General features: G+C 57.2%; 1 protein-coding gene across 1 annotated transcript; it reads left to right on the top strand.

The window, feature by feature from the left end:
* The first annotated feature begins 465 nt into the window (after window positions 1-465).
* Window positions 466-25,038, top strand: LOXL1 (lysyl oxidase like 1). Its single transcript, XM_012098716.5, has 7 exons — window positions 466-1,951; window positions 16,046-16,154; window positions 19,270-19,407; window positions 19,851-20,007; window positions 20,609-20,704; window positions 22,497-22,612; window positions 24,698-25,038. The coding sequence occupies exons 1-7, from the start codon at window positions 787-789 to the stop codon at window positions 24,702-24,704; spliced, it is 1,788 nt and encodes a 595-aa protein (XP_011954106.4). The 5' UTR covers window positions 466-786; the 3' UTR covers window positions 24,705-25,038.
* The last annotated feature ends 224 nt before the right edge of the window (window positions 25,039-25,262 follow it).

Raw genomic sequence — 25,262 nt, 5'->3', positions numbered from 1 at the left:
AGGGTGGGATTCAGCATATCCCCCTAGAAGGCCCACCAACAAAGAGGAAGTCTCTGTACTGCTTTGGAGACTAGCAGCCCAGGTGTCCTGGGCAGAGGCTGGAATGGACAGGAGTCAGGGGCTCATTAAAGCCTAGATAAGAAACCAGGATGCTGGGTCCAAAGCAAAAAGAAACGGCCAGAGTGGTGCTGACACCTCTGCCCTGTTATGCCTGCCAGGACCCCACTCACCAGGCCTGAGTCCCCAGAGGCCTCCTTCCTACTCCCTATTTCATTCCCTTGCTCAGAGGCAGGTCTGCGGCTTGGCTGGGAGCTCCAGGGACTGAGGGAGCGAGCCCAGCAGCTGTGGGACAGACCACATAGCTAAAACCCGGCGGGCCATAGGGCCCCGCGGAGGAGGCCCCAGCAGGCGGACCAGGCTGCCCGAAAAACCTCCCGAAGCTCCCAGCCTGTTGCTTATTCATTCAGAGTGGGAAAGCGCCAGCCCAGCGCGGCCAGCCACAGCCGGGCTGGCCATGTAAGGCCCCCAGGCGGCCCTGCCTGCCCGGTGCCCTACAGAGAGCCTCGTGCAGCCCTGGGCACCGCCCCTGCCCTGCCCTGACCCCCTTGGCCTCGAAATGCTGTCATCGGAGGAGCCGTCCCGCTCGGGACAAGGCCAGGATGGACAAAGCTAGAGCTGGGGCGGGCAAGGAGCCGTCCTGTCCTCGAGGCCGTGGGAAGAGAAGCACGCACGGGGGACCACTCCTGAGAGCCTCTCGGTCAACCGGGCCTCCGCAAAGGGGCCACCATGGCTCTGGCCCTAACCGGCTGGCAGCTGGTGTGGGGCGCCTGCGTCTGCGTCTGCGTCCTGGTGCGCGGGCAGCAGGCGCCGCCAGGGCAGGGCTCGGACCCGGGACGCTGGCGGCAGCTGATCCAGTGGGAGAACAACGGGCAGGTGTACAGCCTGCTCAACTCAGGCGCGGAGTACGTGCCGCCAGGGCCTCAGGGCTCCGAGGCTAATTCCCGGGTGCTGCTGGCGGGCGCGCCCCAGGCCCCTCCGCGGCGCAGCCAGGGGGGCCTCCGGCGTCGGCAGGCCCCGTCCCTGCCCCTGCCGGGGCGCGTCGCCTCGGACACCGTGCGCGGTCAAGCGCGGCACCCCTTCGGCTTCGGCCAGGTGCCCGACAACTGGCGCGAGGTGGCCGTCGGGGACAGCACGGGCATGGCCCGGGCCCGCACCTCCGTCTCCCAGCAACGGCACGGGGGCTCCGCCTCCTCGGTCTCGGCCTCGGCCTCTGCCTTCGCCAGCACCTACCGCCAGCCGTCCTCCTTCCCGCAGCAGCAGTTCCCCTACCCGCAGGCGCCCTTCGTCAGCCAGTATGAGACGTACGACCCCGCGACGCGGACCTACGACCAGGGCTACGTGTACTACCGCAGCGCGGGCGGCGGCCTGGGCGCGGCGGCCGTGGCCTCGGCGGGGGTCATCTACCCCTTCCAGCCGCGGGCGCGCTACGAGGAGTACGGAGGTGGCGGCGGCGAGGAGCAGCCCGAGTACCCGCCGCAGGGCTTCTATCCCGCCGCCCCGGAGAGGCCGTACGCGCCGCAGCCCGCCGACGGCCTGGACCGGCGCTACTCGCACAGCCTGTACCACGAGGGCACCGCGGGCCTCGAGCCGGCCTACCCCGACCCGGGCCCCGACGCCGCGCAGCCCAACGGCGGCGGGGGCGGCGGCACGTACGGCGGCGGCGGCGGCGGCGAACCCCGCTTCGGCTGGTACCCACCCTACGGCAACATGCCGCCCGAGGCCTACAGCCCGCCGCGGGCCGTGGAGCCGCAGCCCCCCTTCCGCGTGCTGGAGCCTCCCTACCTGCCGGTGCGCAGCTCCGACGCGCCCCCGCCGGGCTCCGAGCGCAACGGCGCGCAGCAGGGCCGCCTGAGCGTGGGCAGCGTGTACCGGCCCAACCAGAACGGTCGAGGTGAGTCCGTCCCGGCGCTTCGTCCATCCTTTACAGAAGGCTCCCCCGCCTGCTAAGTCAGGACCCCCACCCTGGCCCCCAATGGCAGCCCCAGTGCTTCCCAGGCCTTCACCACCGTCCACACATCCCCATGGCGCCAAGATTTGGCCAGGCAGGCCAAGGCTCTGACCTGGGGGATAGGGGATGGAGGGGCTGGACAGGCTTTGGAAAGAGACGCTTGGGTCATCTGAGGACACTTAAAGGAGCCCCTCTCCCCACCTCTCCCTCGTTCCCACTGGGGCACGTCCTCCCCTCTTGGAGGTGCCCCTCTGCCAGCCTCACAGGGTGACACACGGAGCATCCGGGTCAGAAAGGCCTCGGGGACACCTCCGGAGGTGTGACAAGTTCCCGATCACTGGACATAGGTTGGCTTGGCGTAAATGAACAGGAGATGAGAAGAGAGGGTCTGGCCTGACAGGAGAGCAGACTGGACCTCCGGGGGTTCCTTCGAGGGACACTGCCAGGCCTGCACTAGAGAGGCACTGGCCTGGGCGCCAGAAAACTTAGTAATCTACTTAAGTAATATTTCAGTGCATTTTTAGATCAAAAATCATGCCAAAAAAAGATGAACAAAATATCAAATGTTGAAATAGAATGAGTAATGGTGCCATGCCAAACTGTATTCAAGCCAGGGAAAAACTGAAAATTAGCAATAGCAATCTGTCTTTATTTGAAATTTTGATATTTGCTTCATCAGGTTTCTTTTTTTGCAGTACTGCTAATTTTTTAAAATACTGCCTCAAATATTACTTCCCTTAGTTACTGAGATTTTAGATGCCCTCTTAAGTTTTACACCCAGGCTGGGAAGAATCCCTGGAGGCAGTTGTGGACAGAGATGATAGGGGGAGGCTGAAGATACAACCTAGTCTTGGAAAAGCTATCTGCACAGTGGAAGGGGCGGCCTTCCTTCTTCAGATGAGCAGCTCCACACATGCTGTTCTAAGGCAGGCTACCTTGGCGAGGGCCCACGAGTGGTCTGGCCAGGGCTGAACGGCCATTGACCTAACCTCTGCCCTCCTAGAATTCCCTTTCCTGCTTCTGTCTCTGCAAGTCCACAGTCAGCTTTGGTCAAGGTTTTCCATTCAGACCCAATGTGTGTGCGTTCCACGTCAGCCTTGCCTCTTTCAGGTTGCAATTAATATTCCTGAATCTTTACTCCTGCTTCTTTGCTCCACACCAGGGTGGCTGTGCCAGGCCCACCAGGTGAGGGCTAAGCACTGAGGGGCTCAGGGGCACAGATACTGCACCTCCAGCCTTTGTTCCTCAGCCTCTGTCCACATGGGGATGCATCCTTGTCTCCAGCCATACTGACCTTGGATGAGAGGCTGCTGCTGGGTTGCAGGGGTGGGGACTCCTGTCTCTCTATGGGCTGCTGGAGCCCAAGGCTAGGGGAGGGAAGTGTCCCCAATGGTAGTACTCGCTCCCTCACATTCAGGGGCTTCCCAGTTGGTACTAGTGGTAAAGAACCTGCCTGCCAACGCAGTAGACGTAAGAGATGCAGGTTCAATCCTTGGGTCGGGAAGGTCCCCTGGAGGAGGGCATGGCAACCCACTCCAGTATTCTTGCCTGGAAAATCCCATGGACACAGAGCCTGGTGGGCTACAGCCCATAGCATCGCAGAGAGTCAGACACGACTAAAGCGACTTAGCCCCAGCTCTCCCTCACATTCAAAGCATAGCCTTCAACTTGGAATGCTGAATCCCACTTTGAGAATCTGCAGGAGCTCAAGACAGGAGCTAGAGGGAGGGCCCTTCTATGATGTGATGAAGGATTTCGCAGCCTCACCTGCATCTGATCCTCAGCAGGACTCACAGCAGCCCTGCAGGGGTGTGTGGTACCACTCTGCATCAGCCCCTGCTAGAGCTCCGTGGAGGAGAGCACATTTTACCTATAGGCTAAACTGCTGTGGTGAATTTTCTTCGAATGCAAGACTGCGGAGTGGGGCTCAGCCAGAAGCGCTCCACCTCTGGGCGGAGGAGAAAACCCAGGCCTCAAATAGCAGTACTGGCAGAGCCAGGCCTTGGACTCAACGTCTGTGCCCCGAGCCAGTGGGTTTTTCTAAGGCCCTTCTGTGGCCTGTCAGGTCTTAAGGTTCAGAGGGAGACTGACCAGGGCAAAGCTGTGTCTGGAGTAGAGGTGCTTGGTGCTCTGGAGGGCCTCTGGCCATTACCCCTGAGCCCCAGTGTTCATTTGAGATTAAAGACATTTCTCCCCTGAAGAAGACGCCAAGCTGAATCCAGGCCCTGCCCTGAGGAAGGCATAGATGAGGGGGCATCTCAGGGCTGTGATCGGGCAGGTGGGGAGAGGGTGGTGGTGTAGGGGAGCCAGAGGAGGGGCCTCCCCAGTCAGGGACTAGGAAACAGGGAGGACTTCTAGGAGGAGTAGGTGCCCAAGTATTGCTGCAAGCTGTCAGCACCCTCCAGGTGCCCCTTCAGTAGTCCTGGAGGGGATGGTATGTGGGTGGGGAATGCAGGCTAAATCCGGGCTCACAGAGAGGCCAGAGAGGGAGCAGTACCTTCTCCGCCATCATTTGTTCCCCTTCCCACCCTGCTAGGCTGGGACCGTGGAAAATCCCGGCTCGGGGAAGGCCAAGCTTTGTGCTTGAGATCAGACCCCCAGGCCTGGTGTGGGAGTCCAGGGCGGATTCTCTGAGGCTGACCTCATTCCTCCTGGCCGCACACCCAGGGGTCTGAGGCTGGGCGCTGGCAGCCCGCGCGTGTACGGGCGTGGACATGTCTTCACAATACCAAACACATGTGCGCACCACCCACGGCCTCCACGTTTGGGCGGTTTCCAAGCGCCTGTCGGGAGCCTGGTTTCTTCCTCGGGTGCCTGTACCCGCTTCCCTCCCACCCTGGAGAGGGGGACCCAAGGGTTCCTGCAATGCCATTGTCTCTGAAACGTGTAACTGGATGGAAGGCAAGGAAAAGGGCCCAGATCACATACCTGGCCTGACTGTCCCAGCAAATCCAGGCAGAGGCCTGGGGGTGGGGGTGCCTGCTTCCCAGGCCCCGCTGCGACCCCTAAGCTGTGCCCCTCCCTGTCCCATGGCCAGGCTCTCTCCTCCTGGCCTCCTTGTCCCTGTTCCTGCCTCCCCACAGCCTCAGCTCCTCTGATCTGGTGATATTTGTGCAGGCCCTGGAAAACCGTGCCTCTTCTCCCAGGGCTCCTCCTTACACCCCTGGCCTGTTTCACTGGTTCTGGCCACCCTGTGAAAATAAGGTGGAACCGCTGCCCTGGGAGGACAGCCAGTTGGAGGACATCCTCCCAGGGCACCTCTGATGGCTGTGCCAGCCGTGCCTGACACAGTTCTTCCAGCCCTATCTCACACAGCCAGTTAGAGCTATGACTGCCCCCTCCCTGGTTTCTTTCAGTCCACCCTACATGTGAGGCAGATACACCCTTGCATTGCTGATCACATTACTCTCCTGCTCAACAAGGTTCTGGGGCTCCCAAGGCCTTCAGGACAAAATCGCAAATGCCTTAACCTATTGCTCCAGAACCTGAGGCACCTCCTCCCATCCCCTGCTTCTCCCTCTCTCAGGCCTCCACAGCCCCCGGGGAGGCGTTTCTAGGCGTTTCTAGGCCTAGGCAGGCCTAGGCGTTTCTAGGGTCCTCTCCTCTCCATCCAGCCTCCTGCACCCAAGAGTCCAGATGGGACCCTTTAGTCCCTGAGAGCGGCCTAGGCTCCCTGCTGCCTGCCCTTCTCCCCACCAGGACCTGCCTTCCTGACTCAGGTCACGCACCCACCTCCACAAGGCTTGAAGGAGATGCAACGGCAGACAGAGCAGGCCTCCACCCAGCAAACATCCAGAGTCAGAGCCCCCAGGCAGGAAAGATGATCACAACTCCAACCATTTGCAGAGGAACACCCACTGAGCTTAGTGGCCTCGATGTGCAATTTCATTCACCCCACAGCCTCCTAGAGAGGTGGGGATTACAGGCCAGTGGTACAGATGAGAAAATTGAGACCAGGGAGGTCTCACAGCTGGATTCGGCAGAGCCAAGACTTCACACTGAGCCTGTCATGTCTTCATGACACTGAGGGGACCCCACCCTCAAGCCACCTGTGAGCCAGGCCCCAGTTACCCCCAGCCACCTCCAGGGGGAATATTCTGCTAGCATATGTTGGACACTTTGTATTTATACATCATCTTTCTTTATTCCCAAAGCAACCCCACCAGCCAGATGCTGATAATCCATCTCATTTCACAGATAAGGTGGCGGGTTCACTTGCTGATTGTCACATGACATGTTAGTAGTGAAACCAGAATTTGGATCTGTATGACTCCCCACCCTGCGTTCTTAACCCCCATGCATTATTTTTTTCCTAAATGTTCATGTATGGAGGCTAACCTCTCACTTCCATTTGGTCATTTAGCAAATACTTGCCTCCTGCTGTGTTCTGGGCAGTGAGCACTGGTTGTGACAAAGTGAGATGAAACAAAACGTGCACAGATTTAGAAGCAAAGAACACCTTCCCAGTGTGTTGTTAGCACGAAGCCCTATCATTTCCACTCCAGACTCCAGAATACTTAACAAGCACACGGACAGCACCTGACACTGTTCTTGGAAATTTACAGTTAGAGTCGTTTAATCCTCATAACGGGCTTCCCAGGTGGCACTAGTAGTAAAGAATCCACCTGCCAATGCAGGAGACCTAAGAGACGTGGGTTCCATCCCTGGGTCAGGAAGATCCCCTGGCGTAGGAAATGGCAACTCACTCCAGTATTCTGGCCTGGAGAATTCCATGGACAGAGGAGGTTGGCGGGCTACAGTCCACGGGGTTGCAAAGAGTAGGACACGGCTAAGCACACATACAATCCTCATAACAACCCTTATTGTTACTATTACTCCCATTTTGCAGATGAGGAAACTGAGGCCCTCAGAGGTTAAGGAACTTGCCCACGCTTGCTTTAACTGGTGACTGGTGGAGGCAGAATCACAGCTCAGCACTCCTTCCTTCCCTGTAGTTGTCCCAAGTTGCTCCTTTAGAAAGAAATGGAGTTTCAGGCCGAGGAAGTTGGGGTAAAGGGTCAGACAGCTATGGAGACAGTGGGGCCTGGGTCCTCTTGCTGCTCCCCTGTTTGGCAATCAGAGGTCACTGGTGTCGGAACAAACAAGTTGTGTCGGGGACAGCCTCCTTGCAGGCAGACTTCCTGTCTCCTCTCATATCTGCCAGTTGAGGGCCACATCCTCTCCCCCTGCTCTCAAACTGGACTATCCCTGCAGAAAGAGATTTATTTATTTATAATTAAATAATTATAATTGCAACTGATATTATTGAACCCTTACTGTGTAACAAGGGCTTCCCTGGTGGCTAGGACAATAAAGAGTCCTCCTGCAATGCAGGAGACCCAGGTTCGATCCCTTGGTCGGGAAGATCCCCTGGAGGAGGGCATGGCAACCCAGTCCAGTATTCTTGCCTGGAGAATCCCATGCACAGAGGAGCCTGGCGGGCTACAGTCCATGGGGTCACAAAAGAGTCAGACATGAATGAAGCGACTGAGTGCGCACAGTATGCCATGCCCCAGACACTACCCAAGCATTTTATTGTTGTTTCCTCCTTTAGTCCTCCTGGCAAGCTTGTGAGGTATCATCACCCCCATTTTACAGAGGAGGCAGCTGAAGCTAGAGAAGTTCGGTAACTCATCCAGGGTCCCAGAATTCATCAGCAGCCAAGCTCAGATCCAGGCTGGCTCCCCTCACCAAGCCTCAACCTCCCCTTCTGCTCCTGCCCCTCAAGGAAGGGTATGTCTCCACCTTCATTGTTTCTCTCAGATCTAAACCCCGTTAAGACACAAAAAGTTGGATTTTTTTGCCTTGAGTTCACAGGCCCCAGAGAGCCTGTTGGGGTGGTGGCCCAGCAAGGTGCTTCAGACTTTATAGGTACCAGTCTACTGCCGCACTTGGTTGGGGCGGGGGGACAGGGGGCTGTTCTGGCCTTTCGCCCCCCTCTCCTCCTCTCTCCCACTTTAGGTACCCCCATCTCAATGCCCCCTCCGAAGGGGCATTTCACCTCCGAAGGGGCACTTCTCCCCAGTAGTCCCAGCCCAAGTCCACGCGACTCCTGTCCAAGCCAAGAACACATGGAAAACTCCCCGGGGCAGTGGCTGGAAAGGCAGGAGAGGAAGGGCGGGGGAGGAGCCGCTGGTCGGCCCAGCAGCCCACACCTGCTTCCAATTTTGTGCCCGGCATTCCTGCGGAGCAGCAGCCCGCTCGGGAGGGAGGGAGGCCGGAAGGAGAGGCTGCTCCTGTCCCGCCCCTGCCTTGACCTAACAGCCTCCTGCCCACAGGCAGCTGGAGCCAGAGGGCCTTGCTGTCTGGATTCGGGAGTGCAGGGCCAGGCTGCACCTGGGCCCCTCTCCCCCTTAGTGACAGGCACCCAGAAACCGGGCATCTCGGCATCACCTGAAAACGGAGCAAGAGTGTCAGGACACCAGAGCAGGAAGGCGCTCAGGGAGGGAAGTCAAGGCCTGAGGAGCGTCAGCCACCCGAGTCTCAGGAGACAAGCCACCCTTCCTCCCTGTCGTGGGTCGACAGGAACCATGGTTTTCCAGCCCCAAAGCTAATCCTTTCTGAAAAGAAAGGGCTTTTGGAGTCAGTCCCAGCCTCTACGTGATAATGAAGGCTGTGCTCCTGTAGGCAGTGCCAGCAGACCCTTTGTGGGATGCCGGTGTTTGTCCTCAGGCTCGCCGAGGGCGTGCAGGTGCCAGGCCCCGAGCTGGGGTACAGGGAATCAAAGGGCACCCTGAACCCATCCCTGTTCTTGCTGGGGCCTGAGCCCCGGCAGGCAGGATGCCATGGTCCAGGTCTACTTCCTTCTCTTGCCAACTCGCCAGCTCTCCGAACACGCTCTGCACAGACCTGGGCCACAGCGGGGTGGCGGCAGACAGGTGGTGGAAGAGGGAAGAGGGAGGGGCACCGGGCAGTGGCAGAGGAGGGATAACAAGGTAGGCCTTGGGACCTTAAGACTGTACCCCCATGAAGGGTATGTGTGTGTGTGTGCCTGCATAGCAAGGAATTCCAGGGCAAGGGCACTATGGGGTCAGAGGTCAGTGGCAGAAAAGGTCAGTTGTGCTAGGAGCTGCCTCCTGCTCCTTAGGGTTAAGAAATCTGGAAGGCCAGGTTAAGGCCAGACCACAGAAGGCTGGCTGAGGAGAGCAGATACCATCTCATGAGGAAATGCAGCCATTCAACAAATAGTTCATGGAGTGCCTTTCTCTGTGCTGCTCTAGCGCTGGGTATTCATGAGTTTAAGAAAAGAGACAAAATCCCTGTCCTTGTAGATCTTGTATCTTCATGAGTAAACATGATATGTAAATAATAGAAGGTGGTAAGTACTGTGGAGAAAGCAGAGAGAAGTCAGGGAGCTCTGAAGTGTTGGGAGAGCTTGCAAAGGTGTCAGAGTGGGCTTCATGAAGGTGACGTTTGAGCAAAGACTTAAAGGAGTCAAGTAAGTGAGCCATGCAGCCATCTGCCAGTACAGCATTCCAGACCGAAGAGCCAACCAGTGCAAAGGCCCTGAGGTAGGAACTCCCTGAGCTGTCAGGTGTGTTCCAGCGTGGTTGGAGCAGCACGGCATGGGTGTGGGGGCCTTACGGGAGACAGGTCAGAGAGGTAACGGGGTCCAGACCATGGAGGTCCTGTAGGCTACTGTGAGGACTTCGACGGTCCACTCATGGGGGAGCCACTACAGTGACATTTAAGAGGGTCTCTCTCTGCTGTGCTGGGAATGGACTGTGTGGAGGCAGACAGGGGGAGTCTGAGAGGAGGCTGGTACAGAGATCGAGGCTGAGATATCCGCAGCCGGGCCAGGGGGATAACAACGAGGTGGGGGGCAGTCAGTTTCAGGATATATTTTGGAGATAGAGCTGATGAGCTTTTCCTGATGAATTGGATGTGGGGTGTAAGAGAAAGAGAGGTGTCAGGCATGATAGGAAAGGACTATGTCCTGTATGGCTGAAAGGGTAAAGTCACCATAAGCTGAGATGGGCAGTTTTGCAAGAAAGATAAAAAGTTCAGGTCACTGAGAAGGGTCTGAGGGGCAGCAAGGGAACCCAGGAGACCACGGGATCTGCAGAGCCTTCTAGAGGTGGGGGCAGGGCACTAGGCAGGGCCTGCAAGAGGGGGCCCGTGGGTGGGGTGGGTGGGCGTGCTCACACTGGGAAGAGTGAGTGATCGAGGGGTGTGAGGAGGTGGCAGGAGGCAGAAGGTAGCTCACCTCCCCTGGCGGCCTCCTCCAGCTCCGCCCCAGCTACTTCTGGGTAGTTTGCTCAATTGAACAAACACACTTGCCCTCCTCTGAGTCTGGAACTGTCACCCAGAGTAGCGAGGCCATCGCTGCCCTTGTACTGCCTCTCCCAGTCTGGTGGGGGCAGCAGATGGGAGCTGGAAAAAGGAGGAAGGAGGGGCCCTGGGCGGGGCAGAGGAGGGCTAGCGAGGTCGGCTTTGGGGCCTCAGGACTGTACCCCGTATAAGGGTGTGTGTGTGTGTGTGTGTGCGTGTGTGTGTGCGTGTCTGTGTCTGTGTAGCGAGAATTCCAGGGCAAGGGCGCTATGGGGTCAGAGGTCAGGGGCAGAAAAGGTCAGCTGTGCTAGGAGCTGCCTCCTGATCCTTAGGATTGAGAGCTCTGGAAGGCCAGGTTAAGGTCAGACCACAGAATGCCTTGGCCGCCACCCTGAGAAATCTGACCTTGTTTCTGTAGGTGATGGGGAGCCACGGAAGGTTCTGGACTAGGCTCAGTGACTATCCTAGCTCCTTTGCCTGGACTGTATTGCCCTTCGTGGTGGGCCACAGTGGATCCTGCAGAACCTTGCCTGCCTGCTGGTCACCCAGGTGTGGCGCTGACAGTTTAATGTCCTTATTATTAGACGATCATTTCCCAGGACCCAGAGCTGCCAGCTGCCACCCCGGAGGCTCTCCCGGCCCCTCCTTATTCCAGGCCATGCTCTCTGAGCTTCCTGCTCTCCCCACTGAGGGGCTGCTCTGGAGTCGGGCCACTCGGGCCAAAACATCCCTCTGTCTACATATTTCACAACCCACTGACCGGTTCCTGCTGGACATTGTTTATCCTCCAGCCCCAGGCTGGAGAGATTAGGGCTCTTTGGCATTCCATTTGCCTTCAGCTGCTTCGTGTGAGCAGGAGGCTGGGGAGAAGGATTTCAAAGGAGACGAGGTTTATGGAACTCACAGGAAAGAGGAAGTCAAGAGGAAAACAGGTGAGGTGTAGGCACGCGGAGGGAATGTAACCTCAGACCCTCCGCTCTGGGCAGCCGCCAGGAACCGCTGAGCAGGAGGGAGCAGATCCCTCCTAAAGCAGGAAGGGTTTAGGTCAGACGGTGGGAGAATTTCCTGGCAGCTAGAGTATCGTCTGCAGAGGTTGTAAGAGGTCCTGGGCTCTCGCCCAAAGCTGGGGAATGGCCTGAATAGCTCCTGAAAAATATTTTAATCTCCAAGTGTTTATGGAGCCATCAAACCTGCTCTCAAGGGATGGTTACTGTAATCTCCCCGTCATCCACGTGGGAAAACTGAGCCTAAAGAAGGGGCAGGACCTGGAACATAAGGCACGGGGCGAGATGGCAGATAGCGCCTGCTAGACTCTCTCCCACCAGAAGGCCCCAGCTGAGTCCTGCCAGGGAGCAGGAAGACAGTCCTCAGCCTTCCACAGGCTGGTGTGGGGGCCAGCCGGCAGCTCCAGGCCCAGCCCGGGGGAGGCGGGAGGACATCAGACCCCCAGGAGGCAGTGTGCAGGGGCCCTGGGTCCCACGGAGAGGAAGCCCAGAGGCAGAGCGGGAATGCCGCGTGCTGGCGCTCGGCCCTCCGCTCCGTGTCCTCCCAGCCCTGGAGGGTCCAACAGGGCCCCCAAGGCTGAGGGACTTCCTCCAGACCAGAGGCTGCCTGCAGAATGGCCTTGGGACCCGGTTCGCTCACACCCAGCCCCCTCCCCAGCTGAGCAGCCTAGCTTTAGTCATCCCCAGGGCCCTCGCCCTCTGACTCAGTGTCGTCCCAACCCTAGTGCAGCCTGAACCCCTGTGGCCAGCACACTGTCTCTGGGGAAGCGTGTTCACAGAGGGTCAGCCCCAGGCTCCGGCCCTGAGTGAAGTGGAGCACAGTCAGTCTGTGTTAATGGAAGCAGTGAGGCACAGACGGGGGCCAGACCCACCCAGGGCCTCGCAGAAGGCCTGTGACAGTAGGGTAAGAAGTCAGGCTCCTGCCCACCTCCTGGGCAAGGACGGCAGGACGCTGAAGGCGGCCAGGCCTCCCTGGGTAGCCTGAGTAAGCCCGTCGCCCAGCCTTTGAGGAGTCAACCCCATCCCCAGGAGACTGGCTAGGTTGGTCATGGAGGGTAGAAACTGTGGAATCATACTCACAATGACAACCAATGAACTCGACATATCTTAAAAGTTAATACTGACCGGAAGTCAAGAAACGGAATGAGACCCATAAGACAATATCATTCATATACCTCACGGATACATACCCACTTCCAATTTTATGCAGAGACACAGATGTTCAAAGACGTTTCTAAGGGTCAGGGTAAAGATGAAAGTTAAAAAAAACTTAATTATGAGAATGGTCTTCCAGAAACCAGTGATAGTGGTTGCTCTGAAATGAGAATTCATTTCTCTGCATTTATAAAAGTTTATAAAAGTTCTCTGCATTTATAAAAACAAGTGTCTCCAGAAAAACTTCCCACTACACTACTTTATAATGTCTCCAGTGCGAGGTCCACAAGCTGGCTGACTCCATACATTCTGCATAAGAGATCCCAGCCCCGGCCCCCCCACACAAAATTACATCCCATGACTGATGGTTCTCCCTGCCTTCTGATGACCTGATGACCAGGATCTTCCTTTTAAAATGCACATTTCTTGGGATGGTGGGGAAGAGAGGTGAGCACAGGTCTTGTTGGAACTGAACTTTAACCAACATTGACCACTCTGTCTGGAGGGCCTGGATGTACCCCCACAACCAGAGGTAACAAACCGGTACCCCGACCCCTACATCCACAAGTGCCCACTCAAGCCTTCCTTCAGCCCCCTTCCAGCAACACACAGCCCACCCACACACCCAGGCCCCTGTGGAGAGGCTGAGAGCCCAAGCCTGCAGGCCTGGCTGCTGATGGAATGCCTCCTGGGAGAGCAGCAGAGAAGGAGGCATTGTTCCTCCCTGGGAAAACATACCAGCTGCGGGAGGGGGCCTGCTGTTCCCAGAGACCTCGGTGGGGATTTTAAGGGGGGTTGAGGGGACCCAGCCTAGACTCTGTCTTTTCCTGTTGCTTCCCCCACGGCAGTGAAGGTGGGGAGTCACAGGACCCCCATGCTGGTCAGAGATGCAGAATAAAGAACATAAAATAATGACCAGGGTGATTCCATTTAAGTTCTAGAAAAGGCATAACCGATCTAAAGTGATTAAAAAGCAGATCAGTGGTTACCTGGGGAGGAGGGAGGGGAGATTTACTGAGAAGGGCCAGGGAGGAACTTTCAGGAATGATGGAAACAGACCGTAGCATGATTGTGGTGGCTCTAACACCCTGTGTACATTTGTCAAAGCTTGTCAAACTGTATGCCCAAAATCTGTGCATTTGACTCAGTGTAAATTATAACTTTAAAAAAAATCATTTTTATGAAAAGAAGAAATGACACGTAAAGGAGAGGTTGGGACCTGGAAGCTCATCCTGGGGCTTCCTTGACTTGCTGTGTGACTGTGGGCAAATTCATTGCCGTCTCTGAGCCCCCTTCCCTCCAGCACCACTGTGTGCGGTGGCTTCCTGAGGGAGGGTGAGGAGCACACTCGTGGATGAGTGGAACAGTAATGTGTGAGGCCACCATCAGCATAGAAGCTGGCCTGACAGAGAGCTTAACAGTCGGCCCTGAAGCTCGCTGAGGGGGTGAGTGGGGCCTGAGCCCTGCCCTCAGGGAGTACAGACTGGAGGGGAGCAGACACGGGTACATATGAGGAAACCTAGTAGTGAGGCAGAAGTGTGAGCAGCTTGGAATGTCACTGCCAATCAGAGAAGGCTTCCTGGAACAGGAGGCACCTGCCTGAACCTGAGGTCCCTCTTTGGCTCAGCCTAGGACCAGGAGCAAGGTTCAGCGTGTGGCCAGGATCAGAATTCAGTATGTGATCAGAGTCAAGGCGCAGTCAGAGGCCAGGAGTGCACCAGCCCCAAGTACCCCCAGCCTCTTAGCTGGCTCTTCGAGCTTCCCTGGACTGAGAGGAAGGGTCGGGCCAGAAAGCTTTGTAGAGTCATCTGTACAGTGTTTATTGAAACTGGGCCTGGGGTGGGGGTGGCAGGCTGCCTGGTGCCAAATGTAGGTCTCATGCAGCTTCAGGCCCAGCTGACCCACCACCACATGTTGCTGAGGGAAAGGCTCTTTGATAATGGGAAGGGAACCATTCCTGGCCGTTCACCCCCCTCTCCCCCACCCACAAGCTTCTATGGACCAGAGAGTGAGAAACAGCTTGATTCGGAGGTGGCCCTTGCTTTCAGGGCCTGACGCTCCCTGGGGAAATGACTGCAAGCATTCCTAGGGGCTTGAGTAACGGGGCCGAGGCTGGCCAAGACAGCCCCCATCAGCCAGGAGCCACCTCATCCTCACCCACCCTTGTGCTCCATGCTTCCTCTTCATTCCAAGCAGGTGAGATCACACTGGCTGCTCCTGCCTGAGGCCTGGGCCCTAGGCAGGCAGGGGTAAGGTCTGGGAGCCCCAGAGATGTATTTGTGAGGGGTGACAGGCAGGCAGAAACCTCTGGGAAAGGCTCAGAAGCCAGCATCCCCCTCTTCTGTCTTGTCTTCTGGACCTGCAAGCTGACGAGGGTTTTGGCAGCAAGAAGAGGCTAGAAGCCTGTCTATATGACTCAAGCCCCCTCACTGTGCCTGCCCCCCAAAAAACAGAGGGCTTGAAAGAAGCTAAAAAGAACTTACAGCTTCATTTTATCATTTATTTGCCAAAAGCCCGGCAGCATGAGAGAGGAGGGGACGTGGAGACCTAGGTCCGTTCCCCTTTAAGCTGGTGGCTAAGCTGGGACGGTGCCCAGGGCTCTGGAGACCCCCTGCCCACCTCCCACCCTACACCTTCCACACACCCAACATCACGATCTTTCCTTCTTTATTCCGTGTGGCTAGGGTCTGGACACCTGAGTTCGGCTTCTGCTCAGTCCTAATAACTCACTGGGATGAGGTTATGTACGGGGATGGGGGTGGGGAGCAGAATGGACATACTCTTGGCTGCAGCCTGACCAGAGGAACAAGTGATCCGGGGACTGGACCAGACTCCAGACTTCCCCTGGGCACTGGGCCCCAGGCCCTCCTCAGACTGGAGGCCAGAGGCTGCAGACGGGAAGGTGCGGTCCGCTCTGGGGGCCAATGACAGGATGAAAGGAATCCTGAGCAAGGCGGGCTGGGCGCCCAAGAATCCTGCCCTGTCAGCAGCCTGCTCCAGGGATGTGTTTTCCTGTGAGCCCATCCCTTCCTGGCCACCCTCACTTCTGCCAACCGCCATTCACCTGGCTCTGCCCAGGAGCTTCTGGTACCCGCTGAGGGCTGGAAGCCTAGGGCTTGCTCTTGGTGGTTCACGAAGAATGCCAGCTGCAGGGGAGAGAGAGCGGAGAGTGCCCTGGGAAATAAGGATACCAGCGGGAGTGTCTGCACCAGGACATCGCTCAGCTAGCTCGGCCCTGCCCCCAGGCCCCTGTTCTTGCTCCGCCCCCTGTCAAGAGCACTCTCTTTTCTCTGCTTCTCTGCTTCTCCAGATCCCCCCCAGTCTCCCAGGAGGCTCAGTGATCCCCACAGCACGGGGTTCCAGAGGTGAGCCCCTGCTCCCTGACCTCCCTGACCCCACACCTGAGCCTAGAGAGAATGGTTCATGTCACACACCTCGCTTACATAAATATTGGGAGGCTTCCAGGAGGAGGTGACAGTGTAGAGAACTGAGGACGACCAAGGATATTTGGAGTTGGGGAGGTCTCTGGGCCTTAAATTTAATCCCGACCCTCCTCAATGCCAAGCTATTGCTCCCTCCTCTCTCTCTTTCCCACTCCTCACTCCAGGTCTCCCTGACTTGGTCCCAGACCCCAACTACGTGCAAGCGTCCACTTACGTCCAGAGAGCCCACCTGTACTCCCTGCGCTGTGCTGCGGAGGAAAAGTGCCTGGCCAGGTAAGGAGATGAAGTGTGGACAGTCGCTGGGAGTTACCCAGAACCTGCCTGCAGGCTGCACCACCCTGGCCTTCTCATTGGTGGGCCTTGTCTGCCCCCAGGGTTTCAGGTGGGGAAGGGAATGGGGAGATCCAGCTTTTAGGTATACATCACCCTGCCAGACACTTAATGACATTTCATCTTCACACCCGCTAATGATAAAGAACCTGCCTGCCAGTGCAGGAGACATAAGAGATAAGGGTTCTGTTCCTGGGTGGGGAAGATCCCCTGGAGAAGGAAATGGCAACTTACTCCAATATTCTTGCCTGGAGAATCCCTTGGACAGAGGAGCCCGGTGGGCTACAGTCCATGGGGTTGCAGAGTCAGACATGACTGAGCAATTAAGCACGCAACTTCACACCAACCCCAAAGGGTCTGTGTTGCCCCATCAGTAACTGAGGAGCAGTGAGAGGAACTGAAACCCTCAGATCTGAGGGTTCTAGCTGCCGTCAGGACAGAGGGCAGGATTATGGAGCCATCTCCACAGAGGACAGGTGGAGGCTGGCCAGAAGGGGCCAAGGGCACAGGTGGCAGTGAGGCCTCCGTTGCGTGTTGCACCCGAGAGAGCGGAAGGTCATCAGTTTACTTGAACCCAGGAGGTGAGCACAGCTGACTCTCCATTACACCTGGGTGATTCTGCCTCTTGCAGAGCTTGCTTCTCAGTTTGACGGCGAATGTTCTGGTCAAATATGTATGCATTGAGGACATCTCCCCATGCTAAAACAACTAGTTAAAGATTACATTGACTTCTTTTGTTTACATCCCTCTGTGTTGAAAGCACCTATTATGAAAGCATAAGGTGCTATGTTGAAAGCACCTTAATTATTTGCTTTTTTAAAGCAGTTGAACTCTCCTTTCACTTTTGAGTCTCTGGAAAGCACTTAGGGATCTCAGCATTTTCTCACTGAGGGAACCTCTCACTCACTGCCACTCAGAGCAGCCGACCACAGACTGTTATCTGTCTGTAACAAGATGAGGGCGCTCGCAGTGACTGTCACTCGATTCACCACTTCCTTCATCGAGAAAGTCTTGCTTCAAAAAAAGAAGTATCAGCTGAACCAGTGTGATCGGTGATGCAGCTGATTTACGTGTTGGTGGAAGTTCCTTATCTCCTTACAGACTGGCCACAGACAGTGTGAGAGCTGGCAGAGGTCCAGGGACCACATGTGAGTCCCCTCAACGGGCTTGCCCACTCAGGTCTCATACCTGGGAACAGAGCATCAGAGTACTGCTCTAACTGCAGCGCCGTCAGAGAACAGGAGCTCGGTCTCCATGGCTGTCCACTGAGGCTGAGTTTTGAAGAGTCTGAGTCAAAACCAAACTGTTACTCCATCTTCATGGAACATCCCGTGCGCCCACACCTGGGCCCCCAGGGGGGCTGGGGAGGAGGCAGCCGGGGCTCCGTTTGAGGGCTCTTTTGATCTAGCGGGAGAAGGTAGCCGCTCACCCACACCCAAGCAACAGGGAGTGGAGGAGAGCTAGAAGTGGTGGTTGGCAGGCTGGAGCTGCACGAGGCCAGAGGAGGGGGCGGCTGGCAAGCGCTGAGGCGTCCACGGAGGCTGGGCGTGGGATACAGACCTAGAAAATGCAGCAGGACCAGCACCCTGGAGCGGCAGGGCCCGAAGAGATGGCCGAAAGTGCAGCCGCAGACTGGTGCCAGCCCACAGACAGCAGGCGGGCCTCAGACGAAGGAAGGGATTCACTCCAAGCCTCACCGCGGGCTTGTGGCCAAGCTGGGCCTAGAACCCAGACCCTAATGGGTTCCCACGGTGTGCCGAGCCCAACAGAAGGGCAGGATTTAGCTGAACAGAGGGAAGGAGGATGTTCTGTTCCAGCGCAGACAGAGACAAATTCCAAGCCTCCCTCAGACAAGGCCAAGGGACTTACATCCTGGCAGACAGAAGCCTGCAGCGCCTGGTGTCCAGACATCTTCTCACAGAGAGCTAATCCCCATGGCTGGCCACCTCCTGCCTCTGGCCTCAGGGCCCAACCTTTAATGATTGCTAGGGAAGTGCCCCTGAGGCTGGCCAAGACAGCTGTCCGCAGTCAGCTGAAGGGGGGATGCCTGCAGTCAGCCCTTTTTCCTACCTATGGGGGGTGTGGACATGTGTCCCCTCACTGCCGCCCCCCAATTTTCTCTCTTTTCCCTTCCCTCCCCACAAGGCCCATCTCAGTTGGCAACCGGGGGACAGCAAGTGAATTGTGAGCAGGCAGTTTGCAACCAGTGCTTCCCCAGCGAAACACGTCAGGTAGCCGGCCCTGAAGCCACACAAGCAGGGAGAGGTGGCCTACTCACACAGGCCCAGCTTGGGGTGTGTGTGGTATCAGGGCTTGTTAGAGGCAGTGCTGTTAGATCTCCCAGGCAGTCAAGAGCCCTCTAAGTGGGGCAATCCCAGCAGACTTCCTGGAGGAGGGGACCTGAGTTGCAGCTAAGAGGCTGGTTGGGTTCTGGGTCAAGTGAATAGAACAGACAAAAGGACAGATCAGTGAAAGAGTTAAGTCTGTTTGGGAAACAGTATTTGAAGCTAGAACCCAGGGTGTAGGGGGAGCGGGGAAGTCAGAATCTCTTGGACAAGGCTGTTTTTTAAAAAGCCCTCCAAAGATTTTGATATGCCCCCACGCTCCGTTGTGTCTTACTCTTTGTGACCCCTTAGACTGTAACCCACCAGGCTCCTCTGTCCATGGAATTCTCCAGGCAAGAATACTGGAGTGGGTAGCCATTCCCTTCTCCAGGGCATCTTCCCAACCCAAGGATCAAACCCAGGTCTCCAGTATTACAGGCAGATTCTTTACCATCTGAGCCACCACTCTCAGGGACTGTCCCCAACTGAGAGTCATAAGCAGGCATCAGGGATCCTCAGAGGGTCGTTATCAGGCCCTGCTGTAGAGCGTCCCCACCGGCAGCTTCCAGCCACACGGCAGAGGGGAGGGGGCGGCCAGCAGAGAGGAGTGGAGGCCTGAGCCTTGGCTGCAACGCAGGGCTCGGCTGTGAGAACCTTGAGGGACAAGACGGCCCGCGCGGGGTGTCTCTTGCTGGTACCTAAGCCCCCTCTGATCTCCCCACCTGTCCCCACAGCACAGCCTACGCCCCCGAGGCCACCGACTACGACGTGCGGGTGCTGCTGCGTTTCCCCCAGCGTGTGAAGAACCAGGGCACAGCGGACTTCCTCCCGAACCGGCCGCGGCACGCCTGGGAGTGGCACAGCTGCCACCAGTGAGCGGCCGCCCCCATCTGGGCCCAGACCCTGCGCCCCGCGAGCACCCTGGCAGGGGCGGGGCTGGGGGGAGGGCCCCGTGAGGTGTTTTCTGCCAAGAATCCATCACTGGGGCAAGGACTTTTCAGCGGAGCCTTAGCAAAAGCTGGGCTGGAAGATGGGACGTAGAAAGATCGGTCTGGATAGGAGATGGAAGTGTCTAGAATGCAGGGCATCGCCCAAGGGAGGGCAGTTTAGGTAGGAGCCCAGGGAGGAGTGAGGGGCCCTGAGGAGGTGCCCTCCTGGGGTGCCTGGCTCGGTGGGGACACCAGAGATGCTGCCTGTGGGACACAGGGGCCCAGGAGCCCAGGCTGGTCAGGAGGCAGGGTCACCTGGGCCATCTCGGGAGGGGAGTGGGCAGGGCCGACTAGGCCCTCCTCTCCCGCTTCCTCTCCCACCCCAGGCACTACCACAGCATGGACGAGTTCAGCCACTACGACCTGCTAGACGCAGCCACAGGCAAGAAGGTGGCCGAGGGCCACAAGGCCAGCTTCTGCCTGGAGGACAGCACCTGTGACTTCGGCAACCTCAAGCGCTATGCCTGCACCTCTCACACCCAGGTCAGGTCAGGTCGGGCTGGAGAGGTAGGGCCAGGCTCCAGAGGACGGGGCAGAGCTGCCTGGAGATGGGAGGCTGGGTCACCCTGAAGACAGGCTAGTGCCGAGGCTCCTGGCCACTTGGCTTCTCCAGAGTGTGGGTCTTCTCGCCAGTCCTGAGGCCACCACAGGGCTCCTCGGGGCCTACCCTGCACCTCCATTTCCAGGAGTGTCCCCTTATGGAAGGAAAAGGGACATTCCAAGGAAGTCCGGATGGCTTAATGTTCCATTTGCCTAGCTGGGCCCCCAAATCCATCTTTCTGTCCAAAGAGTGTCCATCTATCCTGCCTATCTCTCTCTGTCCATTCATCCATGCATCTCTTCCAGGCATCCCCCCACCTTCATTTCACCCCTCCTTCTGGCCAATTACATCTCTCATTGCTCTGGTCCATCTGCCCAGTGAGTCTAGTACAGGGCAGAGCCATGCTGAGCAGCTCCTGGGGGGAGGGAGGGCAGGGTCAGGACAAAGCACAGAGGAAGGAGGCCCAGGCTGCTGAAGTGGGCATAGGGTGGCTCTCTGAGGAGTGCACAGCACCCCAACCTCTGCCCCTGTCCCCTCTCCTAGGGCCTGAGCCCAGGCTGCTATGACACGTACAACGCAGACATCGACTGCCAGTGGATTGACATCACCGATGTGCAGCCCGGGAACTACATCCTCAAGGTAGGGCCCTGGAGGCACTCCTCCAGCCCAGTGTCCTCACCCCTGACATAAGCTGCACATTCTGGTGTACACCCGCTGGGTGTTAGATCTCACAGGCAGTCACGAGCACTCCAAATGCGGCAATCACGGTAGACTTCCTGCAGGAGGGGACCTGAGGTGGGTCTAGGAGGCTGGGTGGATTCTGGGTCAAGTGAACAGAAATGAAAAAGTTAAGTCTGTTTGGGAAGCAGTATTTGAAGCTGGAACCCAGGGTGCAGGGGAAAGGGGAGGCCAGTATCTTCAGGCTAAGGCTCCTCCTTCACAGTCCTGTTGCTCTGCAACTAATGATATCCCCTGAGGTCTGCACTTCGCATCTGAAGGTCTTAGTCTCGGGCAGACAGCCTCTTCCCATAAAAAACGCCAAGAAAGCTGCAGCCCAGGCGTGGTAATGCTGGAGGAGGGGTGACTCTCTTCCCAAGTGACAGAGGACTTGGAGAGCCATGTAGGCCTTCCCCCTGTCTGTGGGCAGGGCAGGCACTGTGCCATCTGGGAGAGGACACTGCCCTTCCCTGAGACACAGCTCCTCACGGGACCCCTCGTAAAGCCAAGGGCTTTATCCCCTCTGGCCTGAACCCCTCCTCCACATCCGATCACCCCAATGTCCCTTGGTTGGGGGCACAAGTAGAAAAGGACATCAGGGGCACAGAACCCAGCATGGTGCCTCCATGCAGGCTGGGCAGGGGCCAGGTCATCACCGCCTCACCTGGGGAAGCCAAATCTTAGCCTCTTTCTTGCAGGTGCAAAGCCAGGGTAGGGCTCACTCTACTGGGCTCCTTGGGCTCTTCTCTACTCTGGAGTAAAAGAAGAGCAGAGAAGGTAGGCCTGGAAAGCAGCTTTAATCTGCACAAAGATGGGCTGCTAGGCAGCTGCGTTCAGAACCCAGCAACCCAGAAGCTGTTGGTTGCAGCCCTGTCCTGAGCACCTCTCACTGGGCTTGGTGAGGCCTCTGCTCAGCCTTACCTAGGGGCCAGCATTGTTCAGGGTGTCTTTTTTCTTCCCTCATTCATCCACTCAACAAACTCACACAAAAGCCCTTCTGAGTTCTAGGTTCCAAGGATTCAAGACCTGTAATGCCCAGTTCCTGCCTCTAAGAAATGTAACTTAAAGATGACATCACTGCATCTCTTCTTAAATGCTCTGCAGTGAAGGCTGGGTGTGGCCTAACCCAATGAAGCCCTCCCCTGTCAGTCCAACATTTTAAAGACTTCCTCGTGTCCCAACAGCTCCTCTTCAGCCAGGTTATGCTTGGGTCATCATCTCAGTTGAGTGTCAGCTACCTGGGGCTCCAGGCCAGGAGATGCCACCTGGCATCAGATAGGCCATCAGTGGATCATCTAGATGGGCACGCGTGGTGAAAGGCTGCGGGCTTCATAGTCAGGGAGACCAGGCATGGGATCCCTGCCCAGCCCCTCACTCACTGCTGGGTTCCCTGGGGCAGTGGCTCTGAACGCCCTGTGCCGGGCCCCCTGTCCTGAGCTCTGACTGAGGAAGCCTCCTGTCTTCCCAGAAGGGTGATCTGATGATGCTCTCTTTGCCTGTGATCTGCCTTTCCCTTCCTCTCTCTGTGTCTCGGCCTCTTCTCCCGCCTCTGCATCAGTGCATCTCTTGCTCTGGCATGGTGTCTCCATCTCCTCGTCTCCCTCTCTCTTGTCCCCTCTGTGTCTCCCCGTCTGCCTCTCCACCTTCCTTGGCGACCAAGTGAAGCACAGCCCCCTGATCAGATCCCTTTCCATCTGTTCCCTTCCTTCTTCAGGTGCATGTGAACCCAAAGTACATCGTTTTGGAGTCTGACTTCACCAACAATGTAGTGAGATGCAACATCCACTATACAGGTCGCTACGTTTCTACAACAAACTGCAAAATTGTCCAGTAAGTGTTCGGCCACCCCGCTCCCTGCCCCAGCCCCTCTCCTACTCGAGGAGCAAGCAGGGCCTGCTCCTGAAACACGGAGGATACCTGCCTGTGGGTCACCTTGATGGCCACGCATGGCTGCAGCTGGACCAGCCCACAGGCTGGGCAGGAGGAGGCTCGTCTGTGCCCACCCCAAGCCCAGTGCTCAGGATGGGGGTGGCACTCGGGCTGCAGGCGCTGATCTGGGGCGTGGCCCCCCAGCTCTCAACTGGAGACTGGCAGGGGCCATCGAGGAGGTGCAGGGCTCTGCAGGCCTTGCTCTGTGACCCCCTCACTCTGACCTCAGGCAGCTCACATCACCTCTCTGATCTTTTCTCTTCAACACTTCCCACGCAGGTTTGTGAGGCGGATTGAAAGGCCTGACAGCTGTCTCTGCCTGTTCCAGAACCCTTACACTGGTGCTCAGTGAATGGCAGCTGTGTGAGCCTTAGGGTCCCTGTAAGGTGGATTGAATGAAGCAGTCCCAGATTAGAAGATATTCTGGCTAGTCACTTCTAATTGGTCATCAGCCCCTGGGCCCCCTTGTGGAGGGAGCTGATAAACTCTGCACCTGGGCCTTTGGCACATGGCTCCTCAGCTGCCCGGGCTGGCTGTCCTCAGCCTCTCTCCTGATTCCTCACGTGAAGTACTTTGCACAGGGACTGCCTGCTTACAAACTCATTAAGAAATGCAGTTGCACTCTGTGTGAATTTTAAATGCTAGATCAGGTCAAAGCAACTCTCTTCCATTTAAAAAATAAAGAAAAAAAGGATAGTCTTCTAGAGCTGTAGTCCATCAGCTAGGGGACAACTGGCAGGGATTCTAAGGCCCAGAAAAGCATTTTTCCCCGAACATGCCTGCTTATTAATGGTTCACAGATATGAGAGGCTTAGCCTGTCACCAGGGTCAGGGCTCAGAGTGTGACCAGGATCAGGGCTCAGTGTGTGACCAGGATTAAGGCTCAGCATGTGACCAGGGTCAGGGCTTGGCATGTGAGTGCTCCGTGTGTGTTTACAGATAGCCCCTTCACCCTTCGCTGCTGCCACTGAGCTTACTGTTCACAGCCCCCACCACACTGTGGGAACAGTAGCCTCTGGTTCAGTTCAGAGATTCTGTTCCTCATTAGTGGGATTAGATCAGAATTATCCAGGTCATGGAGTGACCTGGGAACGACTGACTCCTGCCCCATCCCTGGCAACCTAGCCCTTTGGCAGGCCTGGGTTTCCAGCACCTTCTTGCTCCTCAGGGCTTGTCTCTTTCAGCCATTAAAAGTCCAGGGGTCACCTGAACAGTAGAGGTTTTCTGGGAAGCAGTTGAGGGAAGGATTAGCAGGGGCGGGAGGGAGGAAGGCAGGAGCCTCACAGGAGGAAAGGGGGCTGAGCGGGGAGCAAGGGAGGCAGGGAGCGCACACGCCCTCTTGTCGCTCCTCCTGCTGGGGAGAGAGCATCCAAACAGCCCCCTGTTTTCCGGGAGGCACCGTGAGCTGGGCCCCTCAGCAGGGTGGACAGAGCAGCTGCCCCACACCCTCGACAGCCCCCGCCCCCCCCCCCCCCCGGGGCCTGCGGGCGCTGGGAATGCCGAGGCCCTTCCTTCCGAGCCCTTTACATAAGTGCTTGGAGAGGCTCAGGTCTCATTAGCGCGTCTCTGCGACCCTGACCGCAGGCAGGCGGCTGGGCCAGCGCGCAGGAAGCTGGACGGAGCCTTCCCAGAAAGGCCACGGGACTGACGCCTGTGGGTTTCAATCATGTTTCTGAAAAGGAAAAAGGAGGCTTTTTTTTTTCCCCAAAAGTACTGAGTTAGAAGTAAGAAAGTATTTCCAGACAGTAGCTAATGGCCTAAAAAACAGTCTGGAGCTCAGGGCATGGGGCAGCGTGCTGCCATGACCACGCCCTGGGTGGGAGCCCATGAAACCCCTCTTCTTAGAGCTGGGGGGTGCAAGGCCCCTTTCCCTGAGCCCCAGTGACTGAGGGGAGTGGAGGGGAAGCGCTCAGCTGGGGAGGTGGTGGGGGCCTGGCTGACTCCCTGCCCCTCAGCCTGCCACTGACCTGCTCTTTCTTTCCTTAGATCCTGATCCCAGGGAGGTGTATACAGCCGGCCCACCTCCCCACCTTCCAAAGCAGGCCCTGCTCCCCAGGCAGCCTCCCACCAGGAAGAGCCCGGCCCGAGGGGCCCAGGCCCCACTCACAGGCAGGGGCAGCTGGACGCGCGGGAGCATCCTTCCCTGCCCGCCTCAGGGAGCGAACGGGGGCCGAAACCACAGGGACTCCGGATGCCAGGCCCCACTGTGTACTTAACTCTCCCCTACCACGTTATTTTGTTGGTTGTTGGTTTTTATTTTTTATATTTTGGCCATACCACAGAGTAAGATTGCCCAGGCCTGGGCTGAATAAAACAAGGGTTTTCTACTCCGTGGTTTTCTGCATGTGGCCTGCCGGCTGGGATGACCAGAGCTAGGTTGGGCTCAGGGGACATGCTTGGGATCCATCCTTCACAGCAGAATGTGGAAAGGCAGCCACCACCCTGTCAGGACCACAGCTTGACCGAGAGGGCCTCGAGCCCCCAGTGGAAGCCCCATAGGGTCTCTCTCGGCACCAAGCCCTCTGTGTGGGGAGAGGCCCATGACACACTG

This window comes from Ovis aries, chromosome 18 (assembly GCF_016772045.2).
Source record: "Ovis aries strain OAR_USU_Benz2616 breed Rambouillet chromosome 18, ARS-UI_Ramb_v3.0, whole genome shotgun sequence".
Classification (NCBI taxonomy): domain Eukaryota; kingdom Metazoa; phylum Chordata; class Mammalia; order Artiodactyla; family Bovidae; genus Ovis; species Ovis aries.
This window is presented reverse-complemented; position numbering and strand designations above follow the sequence as displayed.